The sequence below is a fragment of the Rhipicephalus microplus genome, chromosome 10, assembly GCF_043290135.1.
Source record: "Rhipicephalus microplus isolate Deutch F79 chromosome 10, USDA_Rmic, whole genome shotgun sequence".
Taxonomy (NCBI): Eukaryota; Metazoa; Arthropoda; class Arachnida; order Ixodida; family Ixodidae; genus Rhipicephalus; species Rhipicephalus microplus.
Genome location: NC_134709.1, coordinates 36,553,498 through 36,569,513, shown reverse-complemented (window position 1 = coordinate 36,569,513; position 16,016 = coordinate 36,553,498). Strand labels below are relative to the sequence as shown.

General features: G+C 41.2%; 1 protein-coding gene across 1 annotated transcript; it reads left to right on the top strand.

Moving 5' to 3' along the window:
- Positions 1–603: 603 nt before the first annotated feature.
- On the top strand, positions 604–14,153 carry LOC119181296 (uncharacterized). The gene is made up of 4 exons (XM_075875464.1): positions 604–894; positions 3,607–3,736; positions 5,651–5,778; positions 8,587–14,153. Exons 2-4 carry the CDS (start codon positions 3,613–3,615, stop codon positions 8,914–8,916), a joined length of 582 nt encoding a protein of 193 aa, XP_075731579.1. The 5' UTR covers positions 604–894; positions 3,607–3,612; the 3' UTR covers positions 8,917–14,153.
- The last annotated feature ends 1,863 nt before the right edge of the window (positions 14,154–16,016 follow it).

Here is a 16,016-nt window from a genome sequence, read left to right as displayed (position 1 = left end):
TTTTGTCCCAAATATCCCTAGAATAGCTCTTTCTCGACCCTGGTTGGGCATGACGATAGTTATAGCGCGAGAACAAAACGACGACACAGAGACAAGAAGGACGGTCGTCGTTTTGTTCTCGCGCTATAACTACCGTCATGCCATACCAACTAGCCCAAGCTGCCACACTCCTGGTTAGGCGTTGGTTAGGCCAACGCCTCCTCTAGAAAGATGCCTGAGGAATGGCTCGTGCTCCCAGTGGAGTTGGCCTGCCTTCAGTTTTAAACAAGCTTTGCGCGGTGGCGCTCGCGACCGACACTATCATCACGGCAATGGGCGGTACCAGCCACGGCCGGACTCGACTCCTTCTCCGGTGGAGCGTGCGGAAGGAGCGTCGAGTCCGGCCGTGTACCAACTAAGCGTTTTTCATCTGCGGCCCATATGGGCGCGTCAGTCGAGAGTTGTTCGAGACCTGCAACTGTGCACCACTGTTTCGGAGGCTATGCAAAAATGTTGCGTTGTTGCACCGTCCGCCACAAGTGACGCTAGCGACCGAGAACATTTTCAAAATGAAGGAGAGAATGGATGTGACAGCTGTTTTTTTTTTTTTTTTTTTTTTTTCATGCGGCAGGCATCTTCCTAGAGGAGGCGTTGGTTAGGCACGCAGGAGGCGTGAGAAAACGACGGCGCGTGTTTACGTCTAGCTGTGCATGTCGTAAGCGATCGTCAGTGAATATAATAGGTAGACCACAGAACACCTGCCAGTGGGCAGACCATACAGAGTGCGGTGACTGGCTATCACGTCTGCACGTAAAGCCCATCCGTTTTGTTATATCGTAATCTCGCGCGCAGTCGCAGTGAACAGTCAAGCATTATATTCTTTTCGTTGAAGAAACTGAAGGACGCTAAATAAAGGTAATCATGAAATTACTTATGCGCTGTTAGGTGTTTGTGTTTTACATAAGCTGCGGCACGGAGGAAGGAACCTTTCCTTCCTCCGTGAGCTGCGGTAAGAAAGGCGTAGCCATTCGGGAACTGTGAAAGGCTGTATGCCACTTTTTTTATTATTTCTTTGGTGCGACTTGCAAGCTCAGGTGGGGATTTTATTTTGGGGAGTTCATGTGCGGGTTAAAAGAAACTTGGGGAAAAGGTATGCTTGGAAAGCAGTGCAGCCGTAATTCGACTGCAGAACTGATTGAATTCGTCGCTTCAGCTGTTGCTCCTCGATCACGTCTTGAAGAATCACTCTTTCAAACAAAACCAGTTCCACCAAGGAAAATTTGACGAAACAGTGGAGCTGTGGCTCCTTCGGTCTTCTGACGTGTTTTTGATTGATTGATATGTGGGGTTTAACGTCCCAAAACCACTATATGATTATGAGAGACGCCGTAGTGGAGGGCTCCGGAAATTTCGACCACCTGGGGTTCTTTAACGTGCACCCAAATCTGAGCACACGGGCCTACAATATTTCCGCCTCCATCGGAAATGCAGCCGCCGCAGCCGGGATTTGAACCCGCGCCCTGCGGGTCAGCAGCCGAGTACCTTAGCCACTAGACCACCGCGGCGGGGCGACGTGTTTTTCCCGCGGTCCGTGGTGTATGTTTTATTTGTTTAAGCTGCGGTTCTTGCGTGTTTCGCTGTGATGGACTCCGTTTCCTTGGCGCTTCCTTCTAATCGATGCCGCTCGCTGGCTCGCGTTGCCTGCTGTCGAAGCTCGCGTTTGTTGCTCGACGTCGTCTGCCGCACCAGTGCGAGCTCCCGTTATCGCTCGGGGCCTGCGGAGTCCATTGCCTTCTTTCGGAGGCGCATCTGGTTGGTCCGCGCTTCACCTGTCGCGCTGGTCATGTTACGGGCATGGCGCAGACCGATGCCTTGATCAACGCTCCTCTCCAGGTCATATGGCCTGGTTCTGCTCCTGTGTGACGCCGCACAGCTAAGGGTAGACCTAGGACACATTCGTTGTGAAAACATGTAATCTTAAGCTTGTTTTCCTAATGCCTAGCTGTTCTCGACAATGCTATGTCTACGCGCATATACACAGCGCCTGTTTACAACTGGCTGTTTCACATTCACCGGAGAGCCGTACGTTTCAGCCCGGCCACAGGAGTCGTGGTACCTGCGTGTGCTTCATCTTTTGGTGATTAGTTTGAATGTTCGTTTATCACTTGAAGAACAAAATTGTGATGACAGCGCACATACTTGGCCCAGGGGAAATGAGTTTGGTGATGAAAACATGATCGGGCCATGTGGTCGCACCCTCTCGCCCTTCCCAATTGGCTCTGCAAATGCGCCACCTCGAGTCCTGCCCGCATTATTAAGCGTTGTGCACAAACAGTCCCATTGTTGCTGTGCAGCTGTGCGCTATCTTGCATAAACCAACATCCATCAAACCTGCTATCCGTTCACTTTAACAGGAAAAATAAGAAAATTTAGTGCCTGGAAAACAGGCCATATCCGGATACTTGGATTTATGAAGTTAATGTGCATGTTCAAGATATTCAGTATAAATAGTTGAGCTGAATACCTCACCTGCAATGCATGCAAACACCTTTTAAATACTAGGTCCTCCATCTGGACCTTTAAATTATTCATCATGGTAGCTTTGCACAGGTCCTGCTGTACGCATGGTTCCATTCCTGGCCATGGCGGCTGCGTTTTAATAGGAGCAAAATGCAAGAGCACCCGTAAAATTGTACATGGGTGCATGTCAAAGAACTTAAGGTAGTCAAAATTAATCTGGAATTGCCCACTACGACATTCCTCATTTTGTAGGCTAATTTACAATAAATGTCACACACCATATAACTTGCAATAAGGTCAGTATGTACAAAATAATTTTCCAAAGCATACTTTTTCGTAGAAGCGTCTATGTTGTAAACATTTAACATACAATTTACTTTAACGTTTCGTTCTATTACGAGAATATTTATCTGAATGTCATATATATATATATATATATATATATATATATATATATATATGGAGAGTTCAAATGATTCATATTTACAAAGTCTGTTATCTAATAAACTGGTTGTGGTATAGTGCATGTGTTATTACCTTTTTGTAGAAATAATTTTGTTGGACATGTTAGGTGTAATGCATGGCTATATATTCTAGTTGGTGTTTCTTTTTTTTCAGACAACACAGACTTATTGTTGATTAGCTATGACAAATTTTGTATTCAATACCGGAGCTCAACTACTTGAAGTGGTCAATATTACTTATGCAAAAAATGTAAACACAAAAATGACCACTTAACTCAAACTTTTTTTAATTGCTAACACACACGTATTCAATGATGCGTAGCTTTCATGTGCGTATGCCTTGCAAGCTCACTTGGCACAAATAATGATTTGAAAAATGTGTAGTAAAATAAAAGATTTATAAAAAACAAGTACTAATATTTCATTGATGAAAGTGATAGTGTGTTTAGATTTCTCATGAAATAATGCGTTTTTGAGAAAGTAAACATCAAACTACCATTATGCTAGTTGTGGCAGGCCCTTTTTTTTCTGTATTGTGTAGAAACAACCAACACAGTAACTATTATATGTATTATACCTCTGTTGTGCTCATCAATAAATATTGTCAGAAAACTTGAAATGGTTGCTTTTTTTTGGCTTGCAGGCCTGCATGTGCAGCTGTTGTCACTTTGAAGCCAGCATGAATCCTTTCTTGAAGTTGTTGGTTGAATATGTATGCTTAAGCGTTCTCCTCAACCTGGCACAAGCTTTCGATGAGGAATTTGAGAAGCATTGTAAGTCTTCTTTACATCATAGTTGTAAACTCAATACACAGCTGTGCCATGACAGCATTGATAGATTAGCATGCCAAGCTTCTGTTGAGCTCTCTGACTTGTTCGTTAACAAAAATGATTGCTTTCTTTCTTTCATGCTTCAGTATAACAAGTAGAAAAGCACGATTGTGTCACCACCTTCTAGGTAAATTTAACTTCGGTGTACTTTAATGGGCACCATTAGTTATCTTGGCAGCCCAGAATTTTAAATGTGCGGCATTTTCACATTTAGCATGCTTGCAGGTGTGAACAATGAAATTGAGAATGTGCTGTACGTTTTCAACTTATACTATGCCTGTCAGTTTATAAATATTCAACCTATTGAAGAGCTTATAAGTAAGGATGAATTATGAACAAAGGCGGCCATTTGTGTTGTTTTCTCTTCTTTTTAAGTCTCTGGCTACACACATAACAAGTATCTGGCTACACACGTAACCTAATTCTAGCATGATTGCTTATATGAGGTGTTTCAGACAACTTGCAGTTTAACTACACTTTCTAAAGAAAGTAAAGCTTAGGCATTAAGCAGCAAAGAAATCAGTAATATGTTTTGAGAAGTTATACTTGGTGTCCTGAGAAGTGTAGTTAATTTGCTGCAATCGATTGCGGGGAGTTTACAGACATTCCATTCACACCATGAGTTGCACTTGAAGACCGTGTAGAATGTGTTTTGAGATGCCTGACTTGAACCATTTTCATTACGAACCTAAAAATTACCGTGACATGCTATGATCGAGTGAGGGCCATGTTCATTTACCAGAGCATTCATGCTCTGTTTAAGAGTGGTGAAAGGGGGCTTCAGTTGGTGTTCAACGGCCTTTTGTTTATCACTTGTTGTCATGGCGAGTTTCCGTATCTGTGGCAAATTTGCTGCTCTAGCCGTCTGGATAGTAGTACGCTGTGCCTGGACCCTGAGCAAGAACATTCAAACAGTTTTTTTTTTTTTTCCAAAGAGACATGAGTGTGTATTTAATTTGGTGTATTGAGTGCTTTAACAAGATTATAGAACTTGTAATACTGGATTTTTACTCTAAACAGTAATAATGTGTAATACTGGATTTTTACAAAGAGCTACGCATCTTCAACAACCTCTAGAACTATAGACTTCAAATGCAGGTTGTGCTTGAATGTATGCATATATTAATTGTTTTCAGCTTGACGTTTAACTCAACTTACGAAAACAGTATCACATATTGAAAGTGTAGGCGTAAATAAACGAAAATTCTCTTTCAACAGGGTAGAAGTCTAAATTTAAGAGCTTTTTTTTTTTTTTCAACACAATATCAATGAGAAATTCTTTCAACAGGTGTCGCACAAGAAATTGTTCTTTCTTATCCAGGCTGCATGAAATGCTATACACTGCAAAAAGCTGCTGCATTAATTATTCTGTAATAATATGCAAATATTTATTTTTAACATACCTGATTGCCTCCTATTATCTAAACAATTGCTTGCTGTAAACCAATAAGTGACTTGGGTATTCGAGTCCCACCCTTATCATCAATGTTAAAAGTGAATTGAAGAGTGCCTGTGGACAGTCAGGATTGGAAGCTCTATTTGTTCTCAAACACTGGAGAAATATGTAATCAGGCAAAAAGGATATAGAATGCTTGCCTTAGAGAAAAGACTAAAGTGAAACCGGAACTGATCTAAAATCACAGCATTGCCTATGATTGAATGTTGGTTATAGGTACTTGGTGGCACACCTTATACTCAAAACCAAAGCTGTGGAAGTAATAATAGTTGTCTTTTCTATTTTCCTGCCTGCAGGCAACAGGCTTCCATAAAGGCTTAGTATTCAGTGTTTGCTATCATATGAAATGTTGCATAATATTTGTCTGGACCTTTGTAAAATTAACTTCATTATGTGCACAGGGCAAAGCATTCACGATTGGACGCCCTTGGCTCCCGGAACAATCATCGCCATATTTATCGCCTTGCTGGTTGCAGCAATTTGTGTAAACCTGCTCTGTTTTTGCTTGCGACGACTGCGCAATATTTATGTAAGTACAGTAGTGATTGAGTGTGCGATTATGAATCTGTGGGTGTTCTTGGAGATTGGTAAAGCAAGCTTTATATATATATAGTTACAATTGCACAAAGCCAGCTTATAGTGAAGCTATCCGAGATATAAATTCTTTTGTTGAATTAGACTGTTGCAATATAACTTCTCTTGGGAACAGTTTATGAATAATAATTGAAAGGTAATGGAAAAAATAATATTTATTGAAAAATAGAGTTTCACCAAACTTACACCTTCAGTCATGAGAAGCATGCACTTATATAATAAATGTACACGCTTATATTATAACTGCAGCATACGGAACAAGATGGCATGAAGAGTAAACATAGCCATCAATTAGTGAACCCATTTTTCTAAACCTCTTTACGTATTAAAATGTTTTACATGTTTAATGTTAAAACTTGCACCACAGGTACAATCAAAAGTGTCCCATGTTTGTGCTAAATGTTGTCTATATATTTGCTTACAACGTGGTGCTTGAACAGTGAATGAAAATACTTTTTGCTAGCTGTGAAATCCAATCCCATTCTTTCCACATTGCACAACCAGTTGAATGCTAGAAGTGATTTTACAGCATGTGCATAAGATGATGCCCAAGAAAGTGAACAGGGGTACGGTTGCACCTGTTGCTCAACTGGTAAAACATCGCCATCATACTGTGAAAGATGTGTATCCGGCATTATCGTCTTCTTGAAAGCAGTTTTGTTATCAATATATTTGACTTTGTCGTTAGTTTGCTAAACGAGTTTGTTTTTTGGAGCACAGCCTTAAAGGGGGTCTGCGACACTTCTTGAGCATGGTCAGAAAACGCTACCGATCGGTAGTAGAGGCTCCTAAAAACACGCGAGCCAAGTTTTATCGCACAGCACACAACCTGAAGTTCACAATAAATTATCAAAGTCAGCTAAAAATTGCTTTCTCTTTTCTCAACAAATCGCGTTATATACCCAAAAATGGCACGTCAACGACCCATCTATCAGTCATTGGCTGACTTGAACATGGCACGCTCGCTCATTACAGAGATCGCCGGGAGAGGCCGCTTCTTGTCCACGCGCGATCACACAAAAAAAAAACGCGCAATTTGAATAAAAAAAAGAAAAAAAGTGCTCAAGGTCGCGAAGTTTCTGACAGTTTTCTGTGGCCCTACCAGCCCTCCCTGCTTAGCTTCCAGTGCTTTCGTCGGGATGAGAGAATGCAATTGCAGCATGCGACAAACCTTTGTTACTCCACTCGCACTGGACGGATCCTTGAAATTTTTGCGGCGTTGAATTCGGGAGGCAATAAGCTCTTCCAGTGAATTCATTCCATGGTTACTTGAAAAAGTGTTTCAGGGTCCCTTTAAGAGATAACAACATGAAAAAATATTGAGTCAACAAATTGCATGTTGTCTCTTTCTCCATAAATATAAACTTTTTAAACAAAAGTGTAACAATAATGCAGACAAAAAACAAGCCATAAACTTTGTACAACAATTAAAGAAAGTGTGTTTTTAAATATGCCCCCAAACTTGTGAAGAAAACACACCAGAACTCGATACACTGTTCCCCTACAAAACATACTATCTGCATTAAGAATAATGATGCACAGATTATCATTCTCTCATTCGCCATTTAAGGAATTCACATCTCAATACACAATGAAAACAAATTGACAAAATATTGGAAATTGACAGGCTATTTCACGATTCTTGAATGACATCTGATTCTCGCCCTGCCATAAGTTCTTGTGAGCAAGAATAATTTTGTTGTGCACTACCTTCCTTAATAAATAGAATTTGACATTAGGGCCCCTAAAGGGGCAATGCGACACTTCTTTAACATGGTCAGAAAACGCTGTCGATTGGTAGAAGAGGCTCCAGAGAACATACAAGCCAAATATATAGCCCACCACTCGGCCTGCAATTCACAATAAACTATCAAAATCGATTTAAAATTGCTTTCTCTTCTCTCGACAAATGACGGAGGAAGCTAAAAAATCACTCGCAGAAGGTCTTCTATCAGCCATGGCTGATTTGAACAAGGCGCGCTTGGTCATTACAGGAATTGCCACGGGAGGCAGTGACTTGTCCACGCGTGCGTGCATGGCCACGCTGAAAACGCCGTATGTTCAAAGAAAAAAAAGAAGGAAAAATTGATCAATGGGAAAAGGCCCACGTGTTGTATTTCCTTTGCCCATGCCATTCCCCCCTGCTTAGCTTTGAGTGCTTTCGTTGGGAGAGAAGAGAGTATGTGATTGCAACGTGTGGTAAATCTTTGTAACTCCACTCCTACTGACCAGATTCTTAAAATTTTTGCATCGTTGAATTGGTTAGGCAATAAGTTATTTTAGTGAATGTATTCTATGGTTACTTGAAAAAGTGTTTCAGAGCACCTTTAGTATATGCCATCATGAGTTATTTATAGTTTCTCAAAACAAAAGCATTTTCTCAATTTTTCATGATGCACTCATAAGCTTCTGAGCCCAGCTTCACATCCACAGAGCATTTTTCTGCAATAAATGCTGCGATGTGACTCTCTCACCATGGTAATTTGCAATCACTTAAGTATATCACTGGTAGTTTATTTAGTTTAACTAGGGATGTAATAATTTGCTCACATACCTAAATTCATTCTGCATTGCCAGTTCAAGTTTATTCATTGTTAATACATGAACAAAAAAGAGGGCTGCATACAGCACATGAGGATGATCAAGGTCCCAAACTAAGAACAGTCGACATTAATGACCTGTAACTTACAGTGTGACCATTTCTATCACTCTTATCCTTCATGAAAATATCTACTTGGTGCAGAATGCCAGCCCTTGCGTTCCACCTCCACTGATGCCAGCCGCACCTGTGGTGACATCGGCGGCAAGGACACTCGCCCCACTTGAATCGTATCCTCTGGTATCGGGAGCAACTCTGTCTCCGGCCGCACCAAGTCCACAGCCGAATCGCCACCCGCAGCCAACTGCACCATACTTACAGGGGGGCCCCCACACGGGCAACGGTGTTGCACCACTGATACAGCTGTCGGATGCCGTGTTGCCGTCACCATCCGCACCATGCGAACCACCGCCGTACGAGCGACCGCCACCATATGCGAACCAATCTGAAGGATCTTATTTCACGAAATCATAGTTGAGTACAGCCTCGGTTGGTGACTGCACGTCTTTGATCGGTGTGGCAGGTGGGCGGCTGTGGGGTCTTGGTGTCGAGCATGAGGTCGCGGGTTCGAGTCCATTGAAGTCGGTGTGTGTGAACACCTCTGCCATTATAGGGGCCCTGCAGTACTTCTTCAATGGGCTTACAGAATGCCATAATGCTGCTGATTGTTAGTCAGGGCTACTGCACACATGTGAGCCAGGCATTATAGTGCAGCATGTGGAATGCAAGTTAATATTGAATTTCAATATCAGCTAGATGTCACTCACTTTCCTCTTGACAAATGCTTCCATATACCCAGAATTAACTGCTGTGTAGAGTGTTTCATGGTGCCTGCACCGCACTATACAAAATGTGCTCGTCATCTCCCTGAAAGAAAACAAGAAAGTGCTCAAGATTATGACTTTCAGGGCTGCGCAGACGTATCACCTTGCCTCCGTACCATCTCGCTTCTTGTGTAAGGAGTGCAATAGCACGAAGAAAAGGATTCAGACAAATGAAAATGAGCACTTGGTACTCTCCTCGTTTGTATTTGTGTCCTTGTCTTTAGTTTGTGCTACGGCACTCGTCATGACATACCAACTAGGCCAAGCCGCTACCCTTTTTGTGTAGCTTTCAGAGCACTCGCTGGCACATAAGGAGAGAGAAAGTGCACAAAGCGTGCCACAAACTTCTGTAATTCCCCTTGTGCTTGACAAATTCTGAAAATATTTGTGGCAGTTGAATTGCAAAGCAAGAAACTTTAATACTTGTAAATGTGTTGTAGGGTCCCGTTAAGTTAAGTTCGCACGGTTGAGACCAGTCTAGAGTTGGATCAATTCATTGCGGGATCGTGGTGAAAGTCTGGTCCATTCAGACAACTAGTACTGCCCAAATCTGTGTTTTTCACATCTTGTGCATTGAAAGTAGTTTTCTTAGAACTATTTGGATAGCCATCTTTGGGAATGGTGATATTAGTTCATAAGAGCACTTAACGTTACGGTGCACAAAGGCTGTGAAAAAATATATATATATTCACCTATTTATTTTTTGTCATCCTCATTTTAGCACTCTTTGTAGCTGGCTTAGCAACTACTTTACTGCTTAAAAAGTGCTCTTGTGTTGTGTGAGAATAAGATTATCAGCATAGAAAAATTCTACTGTGAGCCAGTAGCAAATAAGGCACAAGTGTGCCTAAAATAGTCTTGCAATAGATATTGTTTATGGCTAATAATACAATAAAACTATATATAATACAAGTGTTAGAAACATACCTTTATAATAAAATTTGGGATATATCATACTTATTTTAGTATAAGGTGCAACTTTGTGGTTACAAGGTGTGAGTGTATGCCACATTATCGTTGTCCTTATCCACTTGGAAGAATTGTTCTCACTTTGGCTGTGACTGAGTCACGAGCACCATTTTGCCTATCCTCTTCTTTTTTGTTCTGGAGCCACTGCCCAGAATCTTGTGTCAACAGTTGCAAATGGTTGCTGGATGTAACGTTTAGTGGCCTTGGGTTCAGTTGAAAATGAACAAGTGATCAGCAATGCTAAACAAATGTATCTTCCCTTCCCCTTTTTGACATGCTGTGCTGATTCATTGCTCTTATATTTACTGCCTAGTTGATGCTGATATTTTTAATACTGAGTTTCACTTTATTAAACAAAAGCGTTAAAGCTATGTATAACTGACGAAGGCATACAATGCAATGCAATTATACACGGATTGACAGTGAGACAAGGGGTTGTGTATGATACACCGTAAAATACCCTGCAAGTGCACCTACCAGAGCAGGTGACCCCCTCCTTTCCTTGGGAGCTTTCAAATATATGGCCTCTTCTTCCCTTCCACCATTTTCTCTGTTTCATTCATGTTTTGATTTGCCCAATGAGAGCAAATGAAAACAGTGAATGCATTCGTATTCAATAAAGCATTTTAATTTCCAGCAAAGCCACGTTCATTGTGAACAGTATAGTAGTGAACAGCTTTGGGAATGGCAATCTTCAAGCGTATCGTGGCAAAGTTGTTGCACCTTGCTCACTACAACCAACGAAGCATTCTTAACGACTCTTCCGCCACCATCGCGTATTCATCCCCCGTACGGTGAATTCTTTCACCATAGGCAAGGCACTTGCTCTGGATTTTACGGTAGTGATACGTGAGGTAGAAGAGATTCTACTGTATCGATAACTCAATGAACCGAACTCTGATAACCCTAATCAGCCCTGACTGATATATGCTGAATTATTAGATTTCCGTTCTTAAGTTTGGGGACAAATAACATCAACACAATTAAACCCACCTTTCAAAGATTCTCATGAACATGTGCAAAGATGATTCCGAATCTCTAACCTTGTGCTCTTAGTATGCAACACCAATTGTTCCTTCGCTGTTGTGGTTGGCAAAATATAGAGATGCACTAGTGACAGCCTCATTTAAGCTCGTCTGTGCTCTCCGATTTGCCTCTTATAGACATGACAGGGTTACAGTAAAAACTGCAGGCATTCTACTAGCAGGGGTGCCACAATCTCAATCAATTGCAGTATTCGGCATCGCTATTCATATGCATTCTTTAGCTGAGCCTGCAGAGTAGATTCTCATCACAGTTTCATGTCACCACATAATGAGAGAAGACAACCTTGCTGGAGAACTGCTGAGAAATTAACCTAGGGGTGAAACATGAACGATGAGTGTTCATTTGAACACATTTTTTTGGTGTGTGATCTGCACTTTGTGTTTTGTCCTCTCGTCTTATTACGCAGCAATTTTGCACAGCGCGCACTGCATTGACCAAAGGAAACAGAGAAGCTTCTTGGTTTATTCTAATGAGCTGTGCAGGCGGTTCAACAAATTATGGCCCCAACAAGTTATGGCTCATGAAGGTAGAGTAGAGTAGAAGACATGCAATGGTATGTGTTGTGCATTGAAAAGGCTCTGGTTGGGCAGTCTCGTGGGGTTGACGAGGGACAAGTAGCCGAGTCTCGATGTGGGCTTATACATGGCCTTCATTTTTATCAGTCTACCCAGTCTGCAGGTTCCTAACACCTCTGCGCAGTGCCTTCGTGCTGCTGGGAAGCTGCATCAGGTCTGCCCTAGAAATAATTTTTATCTGTCGGCTTTTCATTTTTGCCTTCCATACTTCTTGCAAAGAACGGTATATTGATAGGCACCGATAGCATTAAATGTGGGGTGAAGATGAGTTTTGTTCTGTGAATATAGTTGAAGGTTTAATCATGGGCAACGAATATGACAGAGGTGGCACATCACAACATTGAAAATTGTGAAAATAATCAAGAGCTGTGGCATCATAATTTTTATGGAGAAGATAAAGTGCTTACGGCAATTCATTGCCTACTATTGGGCTCTTTTTATTGCACAATAGATTCTGATTTTGAAGTGACCAAAGCGGTGTAGACTGATGTTTTATTTTTCGTCATTTGAAGGCACTCTGTCTTGTGTATGCTATGCCATAGTACCCCTATAAGTAATTCTGTACAGTATATCCAGAGTACTGACGACAACGCATGTATTATACAAATGTGTAATATACAGTGCATCTGGCAGAGTTCTTTCCATTTGTTTCTAATTGTCCCCCACAAAGCTTCAGTAACATTGAGTTTATTTCATTGACTACATTCCAATTCCATGCTCCGTAATTTTATTTTACTATTGATCACTTGCTCGAGAACGAGTTGGAAAGCAACAAATGTTTCGGTGTTTTTATTTAGATTGTTCAAAGCATTGGATAATACAAACAAAAGGTGCCCAGTGTAAGAGGACGCATTTAATCATTCATTAAGTGGCATGAGAGGGCAAGCAGCGAAAGAGAGTAGTGATCAAGGAAGCATAGCGCAGCGTTAACACACATCTTCCCGGCATGGCTATTTAGATTAGCATGCCATCCTCTATTAACCGATGATATTGCCTGTGCCAGCTACGTTATCACAGTGTTATTTTCACTATGAGCAGCTCGGTGAGAGAAAGTGCTTTATTTCCTTCTGCTGCTAAACGCCCTGCCAGGGCTCATAATTGCCAGTGCCAAAATCTACGCATGCTCTCCAATTGAGCAGCTACCAAGTGCCTCCGCCAAGAGGACCGCGCTGGTCATGCTGCCAAATCGGAAGTTCATTGCTGCTACGTAGGCATATGTGGTTGTCTGTCTCGAATAGTACGTCTTAGATATCACAAAATCAAAACACTTAAATGGCCACACTCAAATTTCGCATGAATAAATATCGGAATTATTGGTGTCATTGTTTAAGCTTGCACTTGTAGACAACAGCTTATTTTAATGCTGCATAAAAATTTTATTAAAAGGTGTTGGACTAATTTGTTCATGGTGTGCAAAACGTAATGGTGCAATGCAGAAAAAAAAAAGACAAGAGGCTCAGGAAAGTGCGTTCTGTAGTTTTTATTTTATTTGTTTTACATTTCATAATTATCTTTTGCACTGTGTAAAAAGAGTTGGAAGAAAACGTGAGTTCATTGTGAGTAGCAGTTTGGTTTCTGAAAAGCTAGTAACTTGCCAGCGCATCATTGGTGACGAGCCCGCCTTTCCATTTTTCCTGGCAAAGCGAGCTCTTCGGAATCTAAGTCACTGGAACACAGTGCCTTGTCGGTGAATATTCATGAATTTCATAAATTGGGTAGTATCTAAGGGAGACTTAAGTCCACACTCACAAGTCCTAAGCTTTTAGATAAGTTTTATAAGAATCTCATGAGATATGATGAGTACTTCCAGTATAGTAAGTTATTATTGCTCTAGCTTCCTTGTTGAAGTGCTTGTATGCATGATATATGCGAGTTTTGAATGAATATGCACAATTTAACTCGCGTTGCCAACTATAAAATTGAACTGCCTCTTTGGCTCCTTTAGAAACTGCAATATTATGCTCTCATGCTCTTAGTTTCTGCAGGTATAAGCTGCACTGCATTTGCCTGTTTGTTGGGACAGGATGTTTAACTGCTGCATTTGAGTGAGCAACATTTGCTGCCCTCTTTATGCTCGAGCATCACGATAAGCTTGTGCACATGAGTGTCCTTACTTGTGCGTTCTTTTGTACTGTGATACACAAGGCTATTTCGCCTGATGAAATGTGCCTGTCTGTATTTATTTGATATTTATATTATGCCCTATTTTACGTCTCACATTGTAAATGTTCATGTTGTCCTGTGTACCATATCATTCCGACTTTGCCTGAATTAATAAAGATGTTGGTCACTGTTATTCTGTATAAAAGAAGTCTTTCAATTTGCACAAAATTAGCAATGTGTGCATGACCATGAAATAGTTCATTTCTGCTATGGATATATCATGTGTGAAATTTGTGATGAAACAGAAGTTTAAATGTTATAGTATATCATTTTGCTTGCTGGTTCTCTCTGGCGTGAGTCACGTCACGCAAACCCACTCTAGAACTCTATATCTATTTTGTAATTAGGGCTCATTCAGACTCAGACTCAACAAAGTTTTCCTGAAGTGGACTAACTCAAACTTTGACTCGTCAAAATGTTACTCATTTAGACTCGCTCAGACACGTGGCTCAACCCAAGTTTGAGAGAGTCTATTTAGGAGTCCGTCAGCATAAATTACCTTTTTTAACTATGATGCCAGTGCTCTTTGAAATCAATGTTTCACATAATTGGTGCTCTGCTTTGCAACATTTGCTTTCACTTTTTCAAGTACACTTGAAACTCGAATTTATGAAATTTGATTTTACGAAGTTCCCAATTTAACAAACAAATTTCAATTCCCCTCACAATTGGCTGTAGGCTTAGTGCTTTTACGAATTCAAAATAATGAAACTTTGCCACTGGACCCAGTATTAGACTCTCATTAAACAGAACCTGAAGGGACCGGCAAAATGTGTTCGATTTAACAGAAGTTCCGTTAACTGAGAGTTGAACTGAGTGGGTACATTTAAGTGGGAAACCAATCATATCAGAGGCAGTTGTTCCAATTAAGCTCCAGTTTCGTTTAACAGATTTCCGTTGACTGAGAGTCCATGACTGTAATGAGGCATTCCAAAAGGAGATAGGCATAAAAAAAAAAGGTTTTTCAAAGTTATGGTGATTACAATCTCCAGTGGTGTGCTGCCAGTGTAGGAGCGGTATAATCAATACAGTGGAGGTATTGTCGTTTTTTTACTTACAAAGCTACCTACCAAAACTGCACAAACTACAAACTGCGTTTTGTTGGCATGAAAAAGTGGCCGCAGACCAGAACTTTGACGACTTTATGAATTCCAACACGGACACTGGCACAACAGAAGTCCTCAGTGAATAGAAGATAGCGAAGCTTGTTTCGGGTGCACAAGAAGAGTTGGAAGGTGCAAACGATATGGATACCGTAAGCTCCCATGACGACAGTAAGCCAGGTGATGATTTCCGTCGACCTTTTGAAGCAATTTGCTAAGGCACATGAAGGTGTCGAAGACGTAGTTGATTTAGTTGGCCGGCTACGAAAATTGTGGACTCCTCCTGCTCGCAAAGCTCACACTGGTAAAAATCGCAAGCATTTACACGAGGCAATAAATTTGTCATTCTTTCAAATGAAGTTTGTTGTCCCGATTCTACAAAGTTCCAGATGTAACTAAACAAATCGTGGGTCCTGGTGACTTGATTAAATCGAGTATAAATTGTACCGATTGTGAGTAGTTGTGATACGGTAAAAACATCTTTATTGGACAGACGACTCGCACGTGATATTTTGATCAAGAACTTTCTGTAAAGGACTTCGTGGTGGGAAGGGGAAAGGGTCAAAGCGTTCTCCTCTCTCCTCCTTTCTTTGTAGCTCACCTCTTTGATCAATATATATTAAGCTGGCATACGAACACTTGCAAGTAGAAGTATCTGTGAGCAGGTGCGAGTAAAATGTGAGCTGACTTAAGGCTGACATTAATGCTGAAGTTGAGTGGATAGAAACATAGGTTGGCAAAATGGAGAGCTCAATCCGGCTGACTCAAGAACTATGTTTCGCGCTAAAGGCTCAGTCGGACTCGGACTTACCAACAGGATCTCTCGGAGCAACTGTGCTGAAAAGCAGTACCACGATCTGTGATGACCACAGCGGGAGCACCGTGGCGGAGAA